Source organism: Leucopleurus acutus (assembly GCF_964270905.1).
Source record: "Leucopleurus acutus genome assembly, chromosome: 3".
NCBI lineage: Eukaryota > Metazoa > Chordata > Mammalia > Artiodactyla > Delphinidae > Leucopleurus > Leucopleurus acutus.
The window spans coordinates 169,964,196-169,988,391 of record NC_139145.1 but is presented as its reverse complement, the minus strand read 5'-3'; the positions used below and the strand labels follow the sequence as shown (position 1 = coordinate 169,988,391).

The 24,196-nt window shown below is 39.7% G+C and overlaps 1 protein-coding gene across 1 annotated transcript in view; it reads left to right on the top strand.

The window, feature by feature from the left end:
• The window catches only part of ADCY2 (adenylate cyclase 2), a gene marked incomplete at both ends in the record, with an annotated part of 432,098 nt that overhangs the window by 280,126 nt on the left and 127,776 nt on the right, over positions 1-24,196 (top strand). Inside the window, 3 exons of the mRNA XM_082836187.1 lie at positions 11,506-11,654; positions 18,938-19,049; positions 23,726-23,853. Of these exons, the coding sequence (XP_082692313.1) occupies positions 11,506-11,654; positions 18,938-19,049; positions 23,726-23,853 (389 nt within the window). The remainder of the gene's footprint in view (positions 1-11,505; positions 11,655-18,937; positions 19,050-23,725; positions 23,854-24,196) is intronic.

The window sequence follows — 24,196 nt, the reverse complement described above, 5'->3', positions numbered from 1 at the left end:
TTTGATCATGTCTGAGAGGGTGACCAGACAGGTCTTCTGATTTTGTTGACAGCAGCTCATACTTTCCTCAACAGGTTTCCTCTCTTTGTTTAAATAGATTTTGAACATTATGAGCCCTTTATAATATTTTGACCTCACATCCAGTGATGCAATACACTGATCAATAAACAGAAAGAGAAACAGAGATCATCCCATACAGGGTTACTCAGTACGTACAGTGTGTTCAATAGCTACCAGAATAGAGTTAAGTGAATGCAACATTAGCATAACTCAGTTCCAAACTTTAAGGGAAAAAGTCTGTTGTCTTATTGTCTAAGTAGTTCCTTGGATGTATCACATGTTTTATGACCTTCAGACTTCCCAAATGTCTAACCATCTGGTTGGTCATGGAAGCCAAAACACAGAAAAATGACAATAAGTGGCAAATAGATGTATTTGTCAGGTGGGTAGCGAAAGATGAGTAGATGATGGAACAGCTCTTTGTATTAAGATTTACAAAAGGTGGTAAAGTGCCATTGATTTTAAAAATAAATCCCACTGTCTTTCCATGTGGGTTCTGACATCAGAGAGGGAGCAGAATTGTGTAGACACTAGATCATCAACCAAATGTATTGAACTCTCAATTTGTGTGTAACAAGGACACAGCCTGTCTTCTAAGTTTTAAGATATGGACGTCTATTTTTCACGTCATTAGTAATTTCTTGGTAATCTGAGTTCCAAGTGGCTCCATTTTTCTGGGGTCACTTGTTCTGTTGACAAACCAAAACATTACTTGATTTCTTACTCTATTTTTGACCTCAGTTATTTTCCATCCTCCTGCTTTTGCTTATCTTGGCCCCATCCGCATGCAGAGAAGTCTCACACATTTTGCTCTAGTCCAAAATTTGAACTCACCTTGTCACCTTTGAGCTAACATGATGCTGCTATATTGTTAGATCATTAATGAAATTTGGAGAATAACAGAAGGGAATTCGAGCTCAGAATACAAATCAAATCAAATTTCAAGTGGTTGCCAATGTTTACCAACCATTTTCCAACCAGGAGACACTTTGAATGTTCTCTTTTTCCTTGGATGCAGCCTGCTGATGTGAAGCTGGGGTCTCCCCTTCCCCTGAATGAGTCTTTCACACCTCTCCCATACCAACAGTATCATTGTCTGCCAGAGAGAAAAACCCAGAGTAATCACTGTGTTATTTTGCAGAGTAGTTAAATTTCCCTTTGTATGAAAATCACTAATCCAGATTTTGCCCAGGCCTGGTATTTATGACCAAGAAGGTCATTAGGGTGGAGCTTCTGATCTCAATTACAGAAGAGTAAGATGTGGAGATCACGTTCCTCCCCATAAATACATCAGAAATGCATCTGCACGTGGAACAACTCCTACAGAACACCTACTGAACACTGAAAGAAGACCTCAGACCTCTCAAAAGGCAACAAACTCCCCACGTACCTGGGTAGGGCAAAAGAAAAAAGAAAAAACAGAGACAAAAGAATAGGGATGGGACCTGCACCAGTGGAAGGGAGCTTTGAAGGAGGAAAGGTTTCCACACACTAGGAAGCCCCTTCGTGGGCAGAGACTGCGGGTGGCGGAGGGGGGAAGCTTCAGAGCTGCAGAAGAGATCACAGCCACAGGGGTGCGGAGGGCAAAGCAGAGAGATTCCCTCACAGAGGATAGGTGCCGACCGGCACTCACCAGCCCGAGAGGCTTGTCTGCTCACCTGCCGGGACGGGCGGGTCTGGGAGCTGAGACTCGGGCTTCGGTTGGATCTCAGGGAGAGGACTGGGGTTGGCGGCGTGAACACAGCCTGCAGGGGGCTAATGCACCACGGCTAGCCGGGAGGGAGTCCGGGGAAAAGTCTGGACCTGCCGAAGAGGCAAGAGACTTTTTCTTCCCTCTTTGTTTCCTGGTGCGCGAGGAGAGGGGATTCAGAGCGCCTCTTAAAGGAGCTCCAGAGATGAGCGCGAGCCGCGGCTAAAAGTGCTGACCCCAGAGACGGGCATGAGAAGCTAAGGCTGCTGCTGCCGTCACCAAGAAGCCTGTGTGCGAGCACAGGTCACTCTCCACGCCTCCCTTCCAGGGAGCCTGTGCAGCCTGCCACTGCCAGGGTCCCGGGATCCAGGGACAGCTTCCCCGGGAGAACGCATGGCATGCCTCAGGCTGGTGCAATGTCACGCTGGCCTCTGCCACCACAGGCTCACCCCGCACTCCGTACCCCTCCGTCCCCCCGGCCTGAGTGAGGCAGAGCCCCCGAAGAAGCTGTTCCTTTAACCCCGTCCTGTCTGAGCAAAGAACAGACGCCCTTTGGGGACCTACACGCAGAGGCGGGTCCAAATCCAAATCTGAGACCCAGAAGCTGTGCGAACAAAGAAGAGAAAGGGAAATCCCTCCCCGCAGCCTCAGGAGCAGTGGATTAAGTCTCCACAATCAACTTGATATACCTGCATGTGTGGAAGACCTGAATAGACAACGAATCATCCCAAACTGAGGAGGTGGACTTTGAGAACAGCGATATATATATATTTTCCCCTTTTCCTCTTTTTGTGTGTATGTGGATGCTTCTGTGTGTGATTTTGTCTCTATAGCATTGCTTTTGTCATTTGTCCTAGGGTTCTGTCTGTCCGTTTTTGGGGTATTTTTTTAGTACAGTTTTTCACACTTGTTATCATTGGTGGATTTGGTTTTCGGTTTGGCAGCTCTCTTCGTTCCTTCTTTCCTTTCTATAAATTTTTTTTAAAAAAATATTTTTTATTTTAATAACTTTATTTTATTTTATCTTCTTCTTTCTTTCTTTCTTTCTTTTTCTCACTTTTATTCTGAGCCGTGTGAATGACAGGCTCTTGGTGCTCCAGCCAGGCATCAGGGCTGTGCCTCTGAGGTGGGAGAGTCAAGTTCAGGACACTGGTCCACAAGAGACCTCCCAGCTCCACGTAATATCAAACAACGAAAATCTCCCAGAGATCTCCGTCTCAACGCCAAGACCCAGTTCCACTCAATGACCAGCAAGCTACAGTGCAGGACACCCTATGCCAAACAACTAGCAAGACAGGAACACAAACCCATACATTAGCACACAGGCTGCCTAAACCCATAATAAGGCCACAGACATGCCAAAACACACCACCAGACTTGGACCTACCCACCCAAAAGACAAGATCCAGCCTCATCCACCAGAACACAGGCACTAGTCCCCTCCACCAGGAAGCCTACACAACCCACTAAACCAACCTTAGCCACTGGGGACAGACACCAAAAACAACAGGAACTATGAACCTGCAGCCTGCAAAAAGGAGACCACAAGCACAGTAAGTTAAGCAAAATGAGAAGACAGAGAAACACACAGCAGATGAAGGAGCAAGGCAAAAACCCACCAGACCTAACAAATGAAGAAGAAGTAGGCAGTCTACCTGAAAAAGAATTCAGAATAATGATAGTAAAGATGATCCAAAATCTTGGAAATAGGATGGAGAAAATACAAGAAACGTTTAACATGGACCTAGAAGAACTAAAGAGCAAACAAACAGCGATGAGCAACACAATAAATGAAATGAAAAATTCTCTAGAAGGGATCAATAGCAGAAAAACTGAGGCAGAAGGACAGATAAGTGACCGGGAAGATAAAATAGTGGAAATAACTACTGCAGAGCCAAATAAAGAAAAAAGAATGAAAAGACTTGAGGACAATCTCAGAGACCTCTGGGACAACATTAAACGCACCAACATTCGAATTATAGGGGTCCCAGATAAAGAAGAGGAAAAAGAAAGGGACTGAGAAAATATTTGAAGAGATTATAGTTGAAAACTTCCCTAATATGGGAAAGGAAATAGTTAATCAAGTCGAGGAAGCACAGAGAGTCCAATACAGGATAAATCCAAGGAGAAGCACACCAAGACACATATTAATCAAACTTTCAAAAATTCAATACAAAGAAAACATATTAAAAGCAGCAAGGGAAAAATAACACACAAGGGAATCCCGATAAGGTTAACAGCTACCTTACGGCAGAAACTCTGCAAGCCAGAAGGGAGTGGCAGGACATATTTAAAGTGATGAAGGAGAAAAACCTTCAAGATTACTCTACCCAGCAAGGATCTCATTCAGATTTGATGGAGAAGTTAAAACCTTTATAGACAAGCAAAAGCTAAGAGAGTTCAGCACCACCAAACCAGCTTTACAACAAACGCTAAAGGAACTTCTCTAGGCAGGAAACACAAGAAAAGGAAAAGATCTACAATAACAAACCCAAGACAATTAAGAAAATGGTAATAGGAACATACATATCGATAATTACCTTAAATGTAAATGGATTAAATGCTACAACCAAAAGACATAGACTGGCTGAATGGATACAAAAACAAGGCCTGTATATATGCTGTCTACAAGAGACTCACTTCAGACCTAGGGACATATAAAGACTGAAAGTGAGGGTAGGGTAAAAGATATTCCATGAAAATAGAAATCAAAAGAAAGCTGGAGTAGCAATTCTCATATCAGACAAAATAGACTTTAAAACAAAGACTGTTCAAGACACAAAGAAGGACAGTACATAACGATCAAGGGATCAATCCAACAAGAAGATATAACAGTTGTAAATATCTATGCACCCAACATAGGAACACCTCAATACCTAAGGCAAATACTAAGAGCCATAAAAGGGGAAATCGACAGTAACACCATCAAAGTAGGGGACTTTAACATTCCAGTTTCACCAATGGACAGTTCATCCAAAATGAAAATAAATAAGGAAACACAAGCTTTAAATGGTACATTAAACAAGATGGACTTAATTGATATTTATAGGACATTCCATCCTAAAACAACAGAATACACATTCTTCTCAAATGCTCATGGAATATTTTCCAGGATAGATCATATCTTGGGTCACAAATCAAGCCTTGGTAAGTTTATGAAAATTGAAATCGTATCAAATATCTTTTCCGACCACAATGCTATGATACTAGATCTCAGTTACAGGAACAAATCTGTAAAAAATAAAAACACATAGAGCCTAAACAATACACTAATTAATAACCAACAGATCACTGAGAAATCAAAGAGGAAATCAAAAAATACCTAGAAACAAATGATAATAAAAACACGATGACCAAAAACCTATGGGATGCAGCAAAAGCAGTTCTAAGAGAGAAGCTTATAGCAATACAATCCTACCTTAAGAAACAAGAAACATCTCAAATAAACAATGTAAACTTACACCTAAAGCAATTAGAGAAAGAAGAACAAAAACCCCCAAAGTTAGCAGAAAGAAGTCATAAAGATCAGATCAGAAATGAATGAAAAAGAAATGAAGGAAACAATAGCAAAGATCAATAAAACTAAAAGCTGGTTCTTTGAGAAGATAAACAAAACTGATAAACCATTAGCCAGACTCATCAAGAAAAAAAGGGAGAAGACTCAAATCAATAGAATTAAAAATGAAAAAGGAGAAGTAACAACTGACACTGCAGAAATACAGAAGACCATGAGAGATTACTACAAGCAACTCTATGCCAGTAAAATGGACAACCTGGAAGAAATGGACAAATTCTTACAAATGCACAACCTTCTGGGAATGAACCAGGAAGATATAGAAAATATGAACAGACCAGTCACAAGCACTGAAATTGAAACTGTGATTAAAAATCTTCCAACAAACAAAAGCCCAGGACCAGATGGCTTCACAGGCGAATTCTATCAAACATTTAGAGAAAAGCTAACAACTAATCCTTCTCAAACTCTTCCATGCTATAGCAGAGGGAGGAACATTCCCAAACCCATTCTACGAGGCCACCATCACCCTGATACCAAAACCAGACAAAGATGTCACAAAGAAAGAAAACTAGAGGCCAATATCACTGATGAACATAGATGCAAAAATCCTCAGTAAAATACGAGCAAACAGAATCCAACAGCACATGAAAAAGGATCATACACCATGACCAAGTTCGATTTATCCCAGGAATGCAAGGATTCTTCAATATACGCAAATTAATCAATGTGATACACCATATTAACAAATTGAAGGAGAAAAACCACATGATCATCTCAATAGATGCAGAGAAAGCTTTTGACAAAATTCAACACCCAGTTATGATAAAAACCCTGTAGAAAGTAGACATAGAGGGAACTTTCCTCAACATAATAAAGGCCATATATGACAAACCCACAGCCAACATCGTCCTCAGTGGTGAAAAACTGAAACCATTTCCACTAAGATCAGGAACAGGACAAGGTTGCCCAATCTCACCACTCTTATTCAACATAGTTTTGGAAGTTTTAGCCATAGCAATCAGAGAAGAAAAAGAAATAAAAGGAATCCAAATTGGAAAAGAAGAAGTAAAGCTGTCACTTTTTACAGATGACATGATACTATACATGGAGAATCCTAAAGATGCTACCAGAAAACTACTAGAGCTAATCAATGAATTTGGTAAAGTAGCAGGATATAAAATTAATGCACAGAAATCTCTGACATTCCTATACACTAATGATGAAAAATCTGAAAGTGAAATCAAGAAAACACTCCCATTTACCATTGCAACAAAAAGAATAAAATATCTAGGAATAAACCTACCTAAGGAGACAAAAGACCTGTATGCAGAAAATTATAAGACACTGATGAAAGAAATTAAAGATGATACAAATAGATGGAGAGACATACCATGTTCTTGGATTGGAAGAATCAACATTGTGAAAATGACTATATTACCCAAGGCAATCTACAGATTCAATGCAATCCCTATCAAACTACGACTGGCATTTTTCACAGAACTAGAACAAAAAATTTCACAATTCGTTTGGAAACACAAAAGACCCCGAATAGCCAAAGCAATCTTCAGAATGAAAAACGGAGCTGGAGGAATCAGGCTCCCTGACTTCAGACTATACTACAAAGCTACAGTAATCAAGACAGTATGGTACTGGCAGAAAAACAGAAAGATCAATGGAACAGGATAGAAAACCCAGAGATAAACCCACGCACATATGGTCACCTTATCTTTGATAAAGGAGTCAGGAATGTACACTGGAGAAAGGACAGCCTCTTCAGTAAGTGGTGCTGGGAAAACTGAACAGGTACATATAAAAGTCTGAGATTAGATCACTCCCTAACACCTTACACAAAAATAAGCTCAAAATTGATTAAAGACCTAAATGTAAGTCCAGAAACTATCAAACTCTGAGAGGAAAAACATAGGCAGAATACTCTATGACATAAATCAGGCAAGTTCCTTTTTTGATGCACCTCCTACAGAAATGGAAATAAAAACAAAAATAAACAAATGGGACCTAATGAAACTTAAAAGCTTTTGCACAGCAAAGGAAACCATAAAAGAGACCAAAAGACAACCCTCAGATGGGAGAAATATTTGCAAATGAAGCAACTGACAAAGAATTAATCTCCAAAATTTACAAGCAGCTCATGCAGCTCGATATCAAGAAAACAAACAACCCAATCCAAAAATGGGCAGAAGACCTAAATAGACATTTCTCCAAAGAATGTATACAGATTGCCAACAAACACATGAAAGAATGGTCAACATCGTTAATTATTAGAGAAATGCAAATCAAAACTACAATGAGATATCATCTCACACCAGTCAGAATGGCCATCATCAAAAAATCTACAAATGATAAATGCTGGAGAGGGTGTGGAGAATAGGGAACCCTCTTGCACTGTTGGTGGTAATGTACAGTGATACAGCCACTGTGGAGTACAGTATGGGGGTTCCTTAAAAAACTAAAATAGAACTACCATATGACCCAGCAATCCTACTACTGGGCATATACCCTGAGAAAACCATCGTTCAAAAAGAGTCATGTACCACAATATTCCTTGCAGCACTATATACAATAGCCAGGACATGGAAGCAACCTAAGTGTCCATCAACAGATGAATGGATAAAGAAGTTGTGTCACATATATACAATGGAATATTACTCAGCCATGAAAAGAAACGAAATTGAGTTATTTGTAGTGAGGTGGATGGACGTAGAGTCTGTCATGCAGTGTGAAGTCAGAAAGAGAAAAACAAATACCGTATGCTAACACATATATATGGAATGTAAAAAACAGTCATGAAGAACCTGGGGCAAGATAGGAATAAAGACACAGACCTACTAGAGAATGGACTTGAGCATACGGGGAGGGGGAAGGGTAAGCTGGGACAAAGTAAGAGAGTGGTGTGGACATATATACACTAGTAAATGTAAAATAGATAGCTAGTGGGAAGCAGCCACATAGCACAGGGAGAGGAGCTCGGTGCTTTGTGACCACCTAGAGGGGTGAGATAGGGAGGGTGGGAGGGAGGGAGACGCAAGAGGGAAGTGATATGGGAACATATGTATAGGTATACCTGATTCAGTTTGTTATAAAGCAGAAACTAACACACCATTTTAAAGAAATTATACTCCAATAAAGATGTTTAAAAAAAAATAAGAAGGTCATTAATCTGATTTTAAATCAGGGTTTCCCTGGTGGCACTGTGGTTGAGAGTCCGCCTGCCGATGCAGAGGACACGGATTCGTGCCCCGGTCCGGGAAGGTCCCACATGCCGCGGAGTGGCTGGGCCCGTGAGCCACGGCCGCTGAGCCTGCGCGTCCGGAGCCTGTGCTCCGCAACGGGAGAGGCCACAACCGTGAGAGGCCCGCGTACCGCAACGAAAAAGAAAAAAAAACCATAAGCACTGTCTACCCAGGTCTCCACTTTGAAATTAGATTTTTCTTTATTGTGCCCCAGATGAAATGCACAGCAGATCATTCATTCATTGAACAAATAACTGCAGGGAAAATGCTACTTTCCAAGAACTCCTGCAGTAATTGAGAAATAAAGCAATAGACAAGCCCCCCACTTCACTGCCCTTCATACCACCAGTCTCTTTGAGTGGAAGGAACCACATAAGGGGTTATATTGCCAATGTCCACAATAAAATCTAGTGGTATTTCCCCCACCAAAAAAAAAGTTCGAAAAAAGTTGTGGACTTGTCAATATTTTCCCTTAAGACTGGAATATCTACAGTACTTTTCTGATATTGGTATAGGTATACTGCTTTTTCTTTTATTATTAAGTTTTTTATAATTCATCTCTTTTTGGTGTATCTTTTTTTATTTCTGATAGTTCTGTATTCTTATATTTAAGATGTGTTTATTATGAGTAGTTTAGAGTTACATTTTGTCTTTTTTCAGTCCAATCTGACAGTATTAGTCAATTAATTGGAATATTTAGTCCATTAATTTCAATATAATTTCTGGCACAACAGGCTGATAACTGTCACTTTATGATTTAGTTTCTATTTGCCCCACCTGTTTTTAGTTTTCTTTGACTCTTCTTTATTGACTTATTTTGGATTAATCAAGGATGTCTTTCCCATTTTCTCTGTTAACCTGTTAGTCATACATTTTTTCAAACTTTTTGTTGCTGATGTGGAAATTGCATCCATTCTTGACTTACTACAGTCTAACATAAATTGCTTTATTTTGCCACTTCTCACACAATTCTAGGACCTCAGAACATTTTTATTCCATTGACTCCCATTTCATCTTTTGTGTTATTGTCATTGTGCATTTCATTCTGTTATATTTTAGACCACACCAGACATTAGCCTCATTATTTTGTACAGTTAATATTAATTTATATTTCCCCAGATGTATATATGGACATTTACCTTATTAAAATTTTTTGATTTCTGCATTTCATTTCTTAATTTAAATGGAAACATCAAGGGGAATTTAACAAAAAAAGTGAAAAGATGATTATTAAATAAAAAGTGTTCTCTTACTTTCTTAAGTACCAGTAAAATTCCCTTTGGTGTGTGACAAGTGTTATGACAAGTGTCAGCTCCCTGCCCTTTATCTAACTGCTTCTTTTTGCCTCTGTTGCAAGGAGGTTGGTAACAATACCAGTCAGATGATGCTGTTGTTTTGATTCAATTGGTTCACGTGAAGATGGCTCCTGGGAGCATGTGGTGCATAGCAGGTGCTCCTCATCTATTAGCTCCCCCTCTTTTCCCAGATCCCAGGCACGTGGCTTCCTCCAAACACCAGCCTGTCTTTCTAGCCTCATCTAACAGCTATGCACTGTGGGTGGGCCCCTTCCTGGATCATGAACAACATGATATTAGGGACACTGTCCCCTTCGTCTTTGCATTTACCATTAGTGCTTATCAAGGGGTCTGGCATTTAATGGGCAGTGATGGATGTTTTCTGATTGGGTTAATGAAGGACGGAAGGAATGAACAAACAATCATCACTCAGTTATGACAGTTCATAGAGAAATGCTCCCTACCATGCACTGAGACCTTACACAGGCACACGCTGAGTCTCCTGTTGACTTTGCACCTGTCTTCCTGGGTCAGGCTGGGGATGGGCTGTGGTGAGGGTCATTTCATCTTCATCAAGATGCACTCCTGGCCTACCCTCTGCTCCCTTGGTGGAAGTTCCCAACAACCCCAAAGCGATGTGCACTGTGGGTGGGCCCAGGGGACAGACACCTGGACCAGTGAATCTGTGAGCAAAGCTCAGCTTCCCCACCCCTTCCTCTACTCTCTCACCACTTTGTCCACCAAAAAGAAATTTTTTTAAAGAAAAAAAGAGACAATGTGGAAGAAGGAGAAAACTTGGCATTCAACAAATGTTTGTTTATACACACTGAATACCACTAGCTAAATCCACAATGCCTGAAGAATATGGTGTTTTCTGTAATAGATTAATGTTTAAAACACTCAAGGATGAATATCAACTTGCAAAGATTGCCATCTATGATACTTTTTCTCAAAAAATTGCATAGTTTCCTTGAAGAGAATGGAAAAGTTGCCACTCTAACTATAATAAATACAGATTAAAGTATGTGTAATATTGCATGCTATTGTGTACGAGATATACTGAATTTAAAGACTAAAAATACAAGAAAATCTCATATGTTATCATTTCTTTGTGTCCCACCTATAGTTTCTCATAGGTGATGTCTTTTTCAGAAGCTAATATTCCTGACTCTGTCTTTATAATACTTTAGAAGCACTAAAGAGGATTGAATGGTCACCACAGAGGAAATGAAATATTTGAAAATATGTGACTCTTACTTAGGAAATGTGGAATATGGGCTGACTTTCAAAAGTGCAATAAAGCTTGTATTTTATCTCTCAAATGAACAAGCAGGTGAAAATGAGTGTTTTGTATCTTAGACTGACCACTGGTTTCTGGTATTTTAGTATTATTTCTGCTTCACTACTTTAAAATCAAAATAGATAAATAATACCCTCAGGGAAATAACTATGCCTTCCTTTATTCTCCATACTGAAAAAGACATGCTTAGAACTCAATAAATAATATAACAACACACTCTGACCTTAGACAATTTTATATTTTTTTCAATATGTATTTCTAGAATCTGTATTTTAACTTGTAAAGAGTCCTCAAATTAGCCCCACTACAAATCAGAATTGATATCAGATGATACTTGGCTGTGACCTTGGTTGTGTAACATCTCTTGGTCTTCCTTCCACACCTGGTTTCAGGAGCGGCTTCTGCTGTCCCTGCTGCCAGCGCACATAGCCATGGAGATGAAAGCCGAGATCATCCAGAGGCTGCAGGGCCCCAAAGCCGGCCAAATGGAAAACACCAACAACTTTCACAACCTGTACGTCAAGCGGCACACCAACGTCAGGTACGCTGCTGCTCTGTTCTCCTTCCGCAGCAAGTCTGGGGAGCCTGTATGCCAGGTGGGGGACATATTTAACTGGGAGCCCATAATCTTACAGTTTCATGTGTCCTTTGGAACTGTTTATCTTTGCGTGTAGAGTAATTATCACTCCACCTACCCATGTGCTACCTCTTGGGCCTTCACATTAAGATAAGAAAACGGGTTCCTCTACTTATTGCATTTTGTGACCATCAATTACAAAAGGGAGAGAAGTGGACAATGGGGCCCTTATTCTGGGAACTCCTTGGTCAGAGCTCACTGTGTCCCTGAAACCCAGGACTCAGTATCAGTAAGATTAAAGAGTCATGGGCTCTAGGCACAAGGACTGGTTCCTCAAGGTGGACTTGGCAAGGGCAGGGCCTTGGGAAGCCAGCACTTTCCAGGGAAGCTGGATGTTCTGCTGTCAATCAGGAATGATGGGTTTCTAGGGTATGGCTGGTACCCAGCATCATAGGGGACCGACATGCACCTTAATTAAATTATAATGAAAGTTACTGCTTTTCCAAGAGTGGCACAGCCATCCATGCTTCCCAGGGAGCCATTCCTGGATTCCCAGTAACTGGAAAACTAACATGGGATTGTGGTCAGGAAGGAGGATGGTATAGGACCTCTTCTCCCCTGAGCTCTAGAGAGGAGCTGTGCAGGTCCTCACTTCAGTCTGGAGAGGGTGCTCCCTCCTGTGCTCCCCTCCATCTCTGGCTGCAGTGGTGTGGGACCTCTCCACATGTGGATGCCCTGGTCCTCACTGTTCTCCATGCCCACCCATTCCTGATACCACTTCTCTGGGGGCTGTCCTTTCATCCATTCGATTACATTGCAGTGGTGATTGCTATTCTGGCTGGGTTATCTCAATAAGGAACCTGTGCATGCCTCACTCATTATGTTATTCCTTTAGTCACCCCCCCACCCCATTCAATAGTTTAATAACAACAACACAAACACAAACTAAAGTGTGTTTAGAATCGTCTAGAATTGTAATAGGGCTGTTTGCCTTCAAGTCCAGACCTTTTCCATTGCGTGATGCAGCCTTCTGTCTGGTTACTTCAGGTCAAGGATTTTTGAAGTTTATTAAGAGACAAATTTAACTGTAGCTTAATTTATGCATTGCTAAGACAAATCGCATTTTAACACATGATTTTAGAAAAAGGTATGGCCCAAGCATGCAAAGAGCTAATATACAATGAGAAATGCACATTGAAAGGGAGACAAGAGAAAAAAAGTTGCATATCAAGTAAGAACTAAGGAAAAAACATTGAATAAATGAGGAATCAGGAGTAAACTTTTTTATAGTCCCCGCCTTTTTTTTCTTGGAATAATAGGAAAGACCTATGTGTGTATATATACATATATATGTATGTATGTATATATGCATATATTTATGTGTTTGTATATACATATACATATATATATGTATATATATACACACAGAGAGACAGAGAACATTCATACATGTTAAAGAGTAAAGCTGGACTTCCTTGGTGGTGCAGTGGTTAAGAATCCTCCTGCCAATACAGGGGACACAGGTTCGAGCCCTGGTCCGGGAAGATCCCACTTGCTGTGGAGCAACTAAGCCCGTGCACCACAACTACTGAGCCTGTGCTCTAGAGCCTGCGAGCCACAACTACTGAAGCCCATGCATCCTAGAGCCCGCATGCCACAATTACTGAGCCCATGCGCCGCAACTATTGAAGCCCATGCACTCTAGGGCCCACATGTGGCAACTACTGAGCCCACGTGCTGCAACTACCAAAGCCCGCATGCCTAGAGCCCATGCTCTACAACAAGAGAAGCCACCACAATGAGAAGCCTGCACACCACAGCAAAGAGTAGCTCCCACTCACTACAACTAGAGAAAGCCTGCACACAACAATGGAGACCCAGTGCAGCCAAAAAAAAGGCATAAAATTATTTAAAACACTAGACTGCATTTAGGTTTTTAAGCATTTTACCTACATAATTAAAGAAAAAACATTTATGGTGTCTGACAAGATATACTGTAGTAGAAATTGCTCTTTCCAGCCTTAACTATATGAAAATCAGCAATGCCCCTTTCATCTCCAGAAATATTTTTATGTCACTTATTGGTATTCAGACTGTGTAAGGATAAATGTGTCTATCTAAATAAGATCACAGACTGTCTTTAAATAGCTGTGATATAATCTGGGAACAATAGACCTGTAAAAATGACTGAAGACGCAACCAATCTCAAGCAGTTGATAATGGTCTGCATAATATCTGTATTAGTTATCAGTTTCTGTGTAACAAATTACCCCAAAACTCAGTGGGTAATTTAAAGAACAATAAACAATATTGTTCTTTAAAGAACAACAAACACACCAATCAGAATGGTCATCATCAAAAAGTCTATAAATAACAAATGTTGGAGAGGATGTGGAGAAAAGGGAACCCTCTTACATTGTTGGTAGGAATGTAAATTGTTGAAGCCACTATGGAAAACAGTATGGAGGTTCCTCCAAAAACTAAAAATAGAGCTACCATATAATCCAGCAATCCGACTCCTGGGCATATATCTGGAAAAAACACAATTCCAAAAGATACATGCACCCCAATGTTCACTGCAGCACCATTTACAATAGCCAAGACATGGAAGCAATCTAAATGTCCATTGACAGATGAATGGATAAAGAAGATGTGGTACATATATACAATGGAACATTAGCCATAAAAAATGAAATAATGCCATTTGCAGCAACATGGATGGACCTAGAGATTATTACTAAGTGAAGTAAGTCAGAAAAAGACAACTGTCATATGATGTCACTTAGATGTAGAATCTAAAATACAATACAAATCAACATATCTATGAAACAAAAACAGACTCACAGACATAGAGAACAGACTTGTGATTGTTAAGGGGAAGGGGGTTGGCAGAGGGAAGGACTGGGAGTTTGAGATTAGCAGAGGCAAGCTATTATACATAGAATGGGTAAACAACAAGGTCCTACGGTATAGCACAGGGAACTATATTCAATATCCTATGACAAACCATGTGGAAAGAAATATGAAAAAGAATATATATATATATAACTGAATCATTTTGCTGTATAGAAGAAATTAACATTGTAAATCAGCTATACTTCAAAAAAAAAAAGAACCATTAAAAAAAAAACAACCCATAGAATGGGAGAAAATATTTGCAATAATATATCTGATAAGGGACTTGAATCCAGAATATATAAAGAACTTTTACAGCTCAACAATAAAAATACAAATAACCTAATTTTTTTAAAAAAAAAGAACAATAAACATCTCACATCTGTGGGTTGGAGTTTGAGAGCAGCTTACTCAGGTGGTTTTGGCATAGACTTTCCCATGAGGCTGCAGGCTGCTGGGCAATCTGTTCCCAATGTGACTTCCCACCTGGTGGACAGGTTAACTTCCTGTTGGCTGGAGGCCTCAGTTCCTCATCATTGGGCCTCTTCACAGGTTGCTTGAGTATCCTCACAACATGGCCGCTTGCTTCCCCAGAGGGAGGGGTCCAGGTGGAAGCTTCAATATCTTTTATGATCTAACCTTGGAAGGTCATTTCTGGTCATTTCTGCAGTATCCTATTGGTTACACAAGTCAGCCCTACCCGTTATGGGAAGGGACAGTACAAGAGTCTGAGTACTGGGAGGTGAGGATCACTGGGGCCATCTTGGAAGCTGATTAACACACTTATCTAAGGCAAAGGATTGGTGAAGCACCTTCAACTGTCTTCAGAGATTGTGTAGAATATGTTTGCAGTATTAAATTTAAAGTCATAAAACATATTTGGGATCCTAAAGTAACTTAAATTCTTAAAACTTAAAAATGGAAAAGCTTCAATGGCATGGAGTACAAATTAATTTTAAATGAAATATGAAAACATACGGCCTTTTCCTCCTGAAACAGGACAGGTATAATAAAAAAAGAAGCAGATAAAATACCTGGCTAATGCAGGTAGTTCAGTCAATAACTGAGGGTGTTTTTTAATGAGAATTATTAGGTTGATAGACCAAAAAGATCTGTTGATAACTTTTAGTTTTGCTTTGATGATTCATTCAATGAAATATTTATTCTCTGTTAATAACATTGACTAGCTCTTTACTAACTGATATAATAACAATAATAATAATAGTAATAAGTAGGATGAGGAGGAAGTGGAGAAGAAAAAGAATTTATAGATGTGAAGGTAGCAACTACCAGTTGCCTTCTGAATCATTGTCTTCCTCTGAATCCCTCCCACTAGTGCTGAAACATTCACAAACCCATCATGTCTTTGAAAACAAACATAAATCCCTGAATCCAGTGCCACCCTCCAACTCTGAAATTACGTCCATGAATTTCATAGCCCAGATTCTAGGACAATTTTCCACTCTCTAACTAGACTTCCTTATTTTCTCTCCCTCCTCAAATCACCACCCTCTGACATTAACCTCCCCCACGTCACAGAACTCATTCTTCCTACATTCACCACCAGTTGTCTTGTTCCCAAATCTGAATATGACTTCCTCTGCATCCTATCTCATTGACCACATGGTTATGCTTGGTCCCATTCACCTTGTCTTTGCACTTAAATAATTCTACATCCTTGGGTTTCCATGCCATTGTTTCCCCTTTGTTTTCTCCCTGCAGTCTTCTTTATTGTTTTCTCGTCCCTACATCTAGGCTGTTCTGTAAATGAAAGCATTTCCAGGTCTCTCCTAACTCCTCTGTTCTCTCCAGCTCTCGCCCAGGACTTAATGACCATCTATATGATGCTAAGACACAGCACTCAACCGTAGTTTTCCATAAGCATCTACCTAATGGTCTTCTTCTTGGGTCTCCCACTGATACCACCCTCAGACTCAACCCAACCAAAGTGGAGCTAGTCAACTTCTCCTGCAAGCTTGATTTGATTTGTACACTAGGTACAGCCCCAGTACTCAGCCAGAAACCGGTCTTTATCTCAGCACTTTCTTTTCCTAGATACTTCCCACAACATCTAATCCCTAACAAAGCCTGATTCATTCTCCTTCCTACAAATCTCCCCTCTCTGTCCAGTTCTCCCCATTTCCCCCACTTATAGACCTTCCACAGGGCTCTCCGGGATGTACCGGATATGATTCTAACTGACCTGCCCACCTCCAGGTTGCTGCCGCCAGAGTGGTCTTTCTCAAGTGGTGATGTGATCCGAGTCTAGGTCGGGTTTCCTTCCTGTGTGACCCCCGAAGTGCTCTGCCTCTCCTCTTCCATAACCCTTTGTACATTGTGTCCCAGTTACTCATATACAGTCTGCATCTTCCTGCCCAGTAACCACAGGGCCAGCTTCAGACCTGTACATTCAGCCCATCTTGGGCTCCTTCACCCACTACATGTCTTGATACAGGAAATACTGTGGAGGTTGTCAACAAGAAGTAGAGTCAACCACTCATTCTCACGTTCTCCCTCCCATGCTGCCTGGATTGGGCATCTTCCTCTGAGTGAGTAATGCCTCCTCTTGGACCATGGCTCAGCATCTGTGGGTCCCTGCCTCTGCAGGAGAGCACAGGAGAAGTAAGGATGGTTTTATGGCACCATCTGAATGGAGAGCACAAAAGCCCCAGCAGCCCTGACTTCCCTGGACCAGAGGTCTCCCCCTGCTTCTGTCCATCATCAAAGGAGCAAGTCTTTCCTCCAAGGTGAAGCCACAAGCCTTGTACTTTGCCTGAGGAGCAGAGTGTTGCCAGCAGCAGAGATCAAGCCATGTTCTGCCTGGGACCAGGCTGACGGCTGCCGCACATTTTTTTTTAAATTGTGGTAAAATATACATAGCAGTTACAATTTTAACCATTTTAAATTGTACAGTGCAGTGTCACTAAATACATTCATGCTGTTCTGCAACCATCACCAACATCCATGTCCAGAACGTTTTCTTCATCCCAAACCGAAGCTCCATACCCACTAAACAACAACGCCCCATCCCCAGACTCTGGCAGTCACCATACTACTCTCTGTCTCTATGGTTGGGCTAGTCTAAGTACTTCATATAAGTGAAATCATATAATATTTGTCCTTTTGAGTCTGGCTTATTTCACTCAACTTAATGTCTTCAAGGTTCATCCAGGTTGTGTTATTTGTCAGAATTTCATTTCTTTTAAAGACTGAATAATATTCCACTGTATTATACACCACAGTTTCATCCATCCATTTCTTTAAATGTCAATAGACATTTGTTTCCTTTTATGAATAATACTGCTGTGAACATGGGTATATGAATATCTGTTTGAGTTCCTGCTTCCAGCTCTTTTGGGTATATACCTAAGAGTGGAATTGCTGGATCCTATATATGGTAATTTTATATTTCATAAAATTTTGTGAATTGGCAGTTATTTTTGTTTCATGACCCATCTTAAACCGTACCATATTCACTACCTGAACCCAGAATTTTAGGCTTCTCTATTAGTCCTTTACACAAAACATAAACACATTATTGTGTAGGTAAATTTGTAATGTACACAGTGGTGCTGTAGTTTCTCTATCCTGACCCATCAAGGTTAGCTAAACACATACACAACTCTAAGGAATCTCACATTTGCCCTCCCAGCCTGTACATCCCATGAAGGGAAGCTGTACTGTCATTTCCTAAGTGACTTTCTCTGACTCTTCACCACCTCCACTGTTCTGTCTTACAGCACTCTGCTGTTTTCTTTTATAGCACTTATTATCACTGTAATTGGACGTTGGTTGGTGTCCTTATTTGTTTAATGCATCCCCAAACCAAACTCTGAGCTTTAGAAAGATGTTCTGTATCTGCTCTCCGGGCAGGTAGTAAGGAAGTCAGAATTTTTTTCTTTGAATCAATAAAAACAGGATTTGACTTTTATTATTTTGCTTCTTCTACATAGGAATCCTTATAATATAAAATCATGTAATGATTCAAATAGATGCATACTCCTTTGATATCAGAATTATGACACTGTAATGTACTGTCAGGATGAAGACCACATAAATGAGAGAGGCGGGGAGGGGCTGGCCCTGAGAGAAGAAAGGTGAGCAGTAAAAATGGACTAGAATAGAGAACGTGCATCACATGACATTTTCGTCAACGATTTTATTATAAAAATTTAACATCAAAAAAAAAATTTAATGGGAAAGTTTAGCAAAATGTTTACATATTCCATACCCAGGGAAATGACATTTTGCAAAAATGTAAAAACTTATACTCTTTCAATGGGAAAAACTACCATTACTTTCTTAACGAACATCAACTTGCCAATATGGCACCCACTGGTTTGTTCCCACAGTATCCTCTATGCGGACATTGTTGGGTTCACCCGTCTGGCCAGTGACTGCTCCCCAGGAGAACTGGTCCACATGCTGAATGAACTCTTTGGAAAATTTGATCAAATTGCAAAGGTGAGTATTAGTGATTGCCTTCTATTTTGAGGATATAGAAAATTTGGGCTTACTTTTTCTCTGGTCCCTTATCAATTTTTTACCTCCTCATAAAAGCATCCTTTAGGAATGTTGTTTGTAGATTTGTTGGATTTATTTGCCATCGAGCCCTGATAAATCTCTAATCTACACTGGGAATGAGAGATGTCATAGCATATAATTAGCATATTTTTCATCTACTTTTAAAACTTCTGCATATGTATAACTCAGCACACATATAATAAATACATTCAAGATGATGAGATTTGATTTGCACATCTCTCTCTCCTGTGCCGTTCTAAGATTCTCTTTTTAGGCATTTCGATGTCAAGGAGTTGGAAACATGATTTCCTCTCCAGTTGTAACTATTACATATTCACAGTGTTAAGCGGCATCCTGGGAAAATCCCTAAAATAGGATGCATCCCTTCTTCCTAAGCCCTTTATTGACTGTTGTCCCCTTTATATCCACTGACCCTTGTGCCACTTGCAGAGATGTAAGTTCAGTATTTGTCATTCATATGCTCATTTGTGGGAAGTTTCACAGAGAAGAAATGATGACAACTGATCTAAAACCATACTAGACCTTATTCTAGACTTATTTATTGGAACTATTAAGGTTTCTGGTGGGAATATTGATAATTTTTTTTCTTTCCTGCTAGCCCTGTACTTCTGTCTCATAAAATGTTTCTGGTCAGCTTAATTTTGTCTCTGAATTGTTCCCAACAAAAATACATTATTATGCTTATTAAAATGCATTCTTTACATAAGGAAGAGTTGGTTCTAAGTTTAGTTCATGGTGAGATTTTGAAAACAATAGGTGAGATTTTGCTCACTTTTAAACAATAAAGAAAATTCCAGCCAGGCCTCCTAGGCATAAATCTGGCTTGCAGATGTTCACAGAGTCACTCTTGCGTCAAGCTTTCCATGAGGTGTCTTATGTTGCCCAACTGACCATGACAGATCTCATTGGGAATTCTAAAAAATCACGAAGAGTATAGCCCTGTTTCCTTCCTTTACCAAACCAAAGGAAGAGGTTGAGTTTGGGGTAGAGGGGGCCTCATCTTTAGAAAATGTCTTGAAAGTTTGAGTCAGTAAAAGGTCCTTTTTGTTGCACTACCTGGTCACAGTAGGAAGAAACATCCTAATCTTGGCTGATAACAACAAAGCTCCAGTGTTTACATGGCATTTTCCCCACACGCAAGGCTCTGTGTCCAAATTACTTCTCTCTATATGGACACCAGTCAAACTGATTAGGGGCCCACCCTACTCCTGTATGACCTCATCTTAACTAATTACATCTACAGCGACCCTTTGGCCAAATAATGGCACGTTCACAGGTACCAGGGGTTAGGATTTCACATGTGAATCTGAGGAAGACACCATTTATAACTCATAAGGGAGGTACTCGGTGTGACTTCCTGCTCCTCTCTGATCATTGTAACAAAGGAACGTCCAGGCAATATCAGAGACTGTCCTAGGATAGCTTGGGCCATCCATTGCTGGTCACAGGGGCAGCATGCTTTGGATATCAGTTCATGGCTCTTAGTTCAAAACATGGAGTTGGTGAGCATTATAAGCAAACAGATAGTTCAGTCCATTGAGGGAATACTACATAAAGCATATTAAGTTAAGGAATTCAACGTCACTGCTCATTCACTGTTAGTTTTTATCCACTTTAATGAGGTATAACTGGCATACAGAAAGCTATACATATTTCACATACATACAACTTACTGAGCTTAGGGATACACCCTTGAAACCATCACTACAATCTATGCCATAAACATCTATCACCTACAAAAGTTTCCTCTTGCCCTTTTAATTTATCATTATCATCATCATTATTATTTTGTGATTAAAACACTTAACATAAGATCTACCTTCTTAGCCAATGTTTAGGTATACAATATAATATTATTAACTATAGACACTATGCTGTACAGTAGCTCTCTAGGACTTATTCATCATGCATTACTGAAACTTTGTGTCCTTTGACCAACACTTCCCCATTTTCCCCTCTCCCAGGCCTGGAAACCACCATTCTATACTCTGTTTCTGTGTTTGACCAATTTAGATTCCTCATATAAGTGGTATCATGTAGTATTTGTCATTCTGTATCTGGCTTATTTCACTTAACAAGTCAAATTCAACAGCACTTTAAAATGATCATATACCATGACCAACTGGGATTTATCCCTGGGATGCAAGTTGGATAGCATCGCAAATCAATTGATGGGATATACCACATTAACAGAATGAAGGGTAAAAATCATATGATCATCTCAATCAATTGATGCAGAAAAAGCATTTGACAAAATTAAACACGCTTTTATGATTAAAAACTCTCAACTAATAAGAAGGAACTTACCTCAACACAATAAACCCGTATATGAAAAACCCATAGTGAACATCATACTCAACAGTGACAAACTGAAAGCTTTTCTTCTAAGATTGGGCATAAGACAAGGATACCTACTCTCACCAGGTCTGTTCAACATAGTGCTGGAACTTCCTGACGCAGCAATTAGGCAAGAAAAAGAAATAAAAGACATCCAACTCAAAAGAGAAGTAAAATTATCTCTGTTTGCAGATGATATGACCTTATATGTAGAAAACCCTAAAGAGTCCACAAAAATCTGTTAGAACTAATAAATAAACTCAGTAAAGTTGCAGGATAAAAAGTCAATGTACAATAATCACTTGTATACAATGAAGTATCTCAAAAGGAAATCAAGAAAACACATTTACATTATCATCAAAAATAATAAAATACTTAGGAAATAGACTTAACTAAGTAGGTGAATGACTTATACACCAAAACTATAAAATATTGATGAAAGAAATATAAAGAGACACAAATAAGTAGAAAGACATTCCATGTTCATGGGTTGAAAGAATAATATTAAAATAGTACCCCAAACCATCTACAGATTCAATGCAATCCCTATCAAAATCCCAATGGTAGTTTTTACAGAAATAGAAAAAAATCCTAAAATTCATATAGAACCACAAGAGACACCAAATATCCAAAGCAATTTTGAACAAGAAAAACAAAGCTGGAGGCATCGTGCTTCCTGGTTTCAAAATATATTGCAAAACTACAGCAATCAAAACAGTCTGATACTGGTATTAAAGACAGACATACAGACCAATGGAGCAGAATAGAGACTAGAAATAAACCCATGCATATACAGTCAGCTGATCATTGATAAGAGTGCCAAGAATTCACTGTTCTTAATCTTACTGTTTTCTAGACTCAGGATACATATTTAGGAAGTATAGGAGAGAAGCCTTATTAATAAACAATGTTTTGCCTTTTTATTATTTAAAATATTGTTATCAGGAGTTACTAACACGTCATCTATAATGCTATAGATAAGCATGAAAGTACACAGCTCTCTATGAGACAGGGAAATAAATCTGCAAAATCTTCAGTAAACCTAACACATACTTAAGAACAAAAAGATCTTATGTTCGTTTTATTATTTCAAATTTGTTCGTTTTATACATAAGCCTGTGCGAGTGTTAAGAAGAAAAAAAGTCTGGGATTTCCCTGGTGGTCCAGTGGTTAAGACTCCAGGCTCCCAATGCACAGGTTTGATGCCTGATTGGGGAGCTAGCGTCCCACATGCGATGCAGCATGGCCAAAAAAAAAAAAATCTGTGTTTGGTACATCTTTGTTTATTTATGTATTTACTATAAATTTGAGTGAAGAGTCTATAAACTAGTTGAAAAGGTTAGAAATGGATGTAGGATTAATGCATATGAATGAAGTTAATCTCAATGTTATAATATAAATGCAACCCAGCCAATAAAAATAATGAGTTTGTCTAACTTTATATTAAAACAGCTTAACCTCAGATCAGAATTAAGTTTCAAATTACTTGGCAATGTTGAATGGTGGCTTATTATGTTGTAGAGATGTTTATCGGAAGCTACATGTCTGCAGGTAAGAATCTGCTTCAGCTTTAAAAGAAATGAGGAAAATCGTGAGCACAGTAGGAAATGACAAAAATTCTAATTCTAGCTGAGTTCTGCTTACCATTTTCTATCCTGAAAGATTCTGTTTTGCATAGAATGTTTCATTTCACTGTCAATGTTTGGATTTGTTCAGACTAAAGAGAATGGTCCTATCTTTACCCTCCTCTGCTGTGTTAAGTGTAAATCATTCCAGAACCTTCTCTCAGCTTTCCCCTTCTACCCCTTACCCTGATTCTTCCTGCTTTGGTAAAGGAGCATGCAGGTGAGGGTGCCTCAATCTTGATGGGTAATTAAGGGAAACTCAACTAGTTCTCATTTCTTTCTTCCCACAAACCCTATTCACTGTGGCAATGCCAGTAGAACTAGCACTTGGTGATATTTGGTAAATCAAAATCATTATATATGGCTTCCCTGGTGGCGCAGTGGTTGAGAGTCCGCCTGCCGATGCAGGGGACACGGGTTCGTGCCTCGATCCGGGAGGATCCCACATGCCGCGGAGCGGCTGGGCCCGTGAGCCATGGCCGCTGGGCCTGTGCGTCCGGAGCCTGTGCTCCGCAACGGGAGAGGCCACAACAGTGAGAGGCCCGCGTACCGCAAAAAAAAAAAAAAAAAAAAAAAAAAAAATCATTATATATGTGCTTAACTCAACTGAAATTCTGTGATTTCTTCTTTCAGGAGAATGAATGCATGAGAATAAAAATTCTAGGAGACTGCTACTACTGTGTTTCCGGACTCCCTATCTCTCTCCCTAACCATGCCAAGAATTGTGTGAAAATGGGACTGGATATGTGTGAAGCCATAAAGTAAGTGTAATGCTTAGTAAGAGCTTTTTTAACTGTTTGGTAAGTTTTAGTTGTAGTTCTTACAACTATTCCTATTTTTCTGTCTACTGAAACTAAATACATGATTGTACATTTAAATATAAATGGGCAGAGACTCATTTATTGGCATGTGAGAACTAAGTCCAAAGTAAGCCTTCTGTGTTTTGTATTGCTATTATTAGTCTTAGATTACAGCAACACTGAGTTAGAATCTATGGGAAGGGATCTTTGTGTTTGTTTCAAAAGTGCTTTTTTTAAAAATGTAAAGGTCTCCTCCAATCTTCAGGAAAAAGGCTGTACTCTCAGCATCTCTTGATTTCTGACA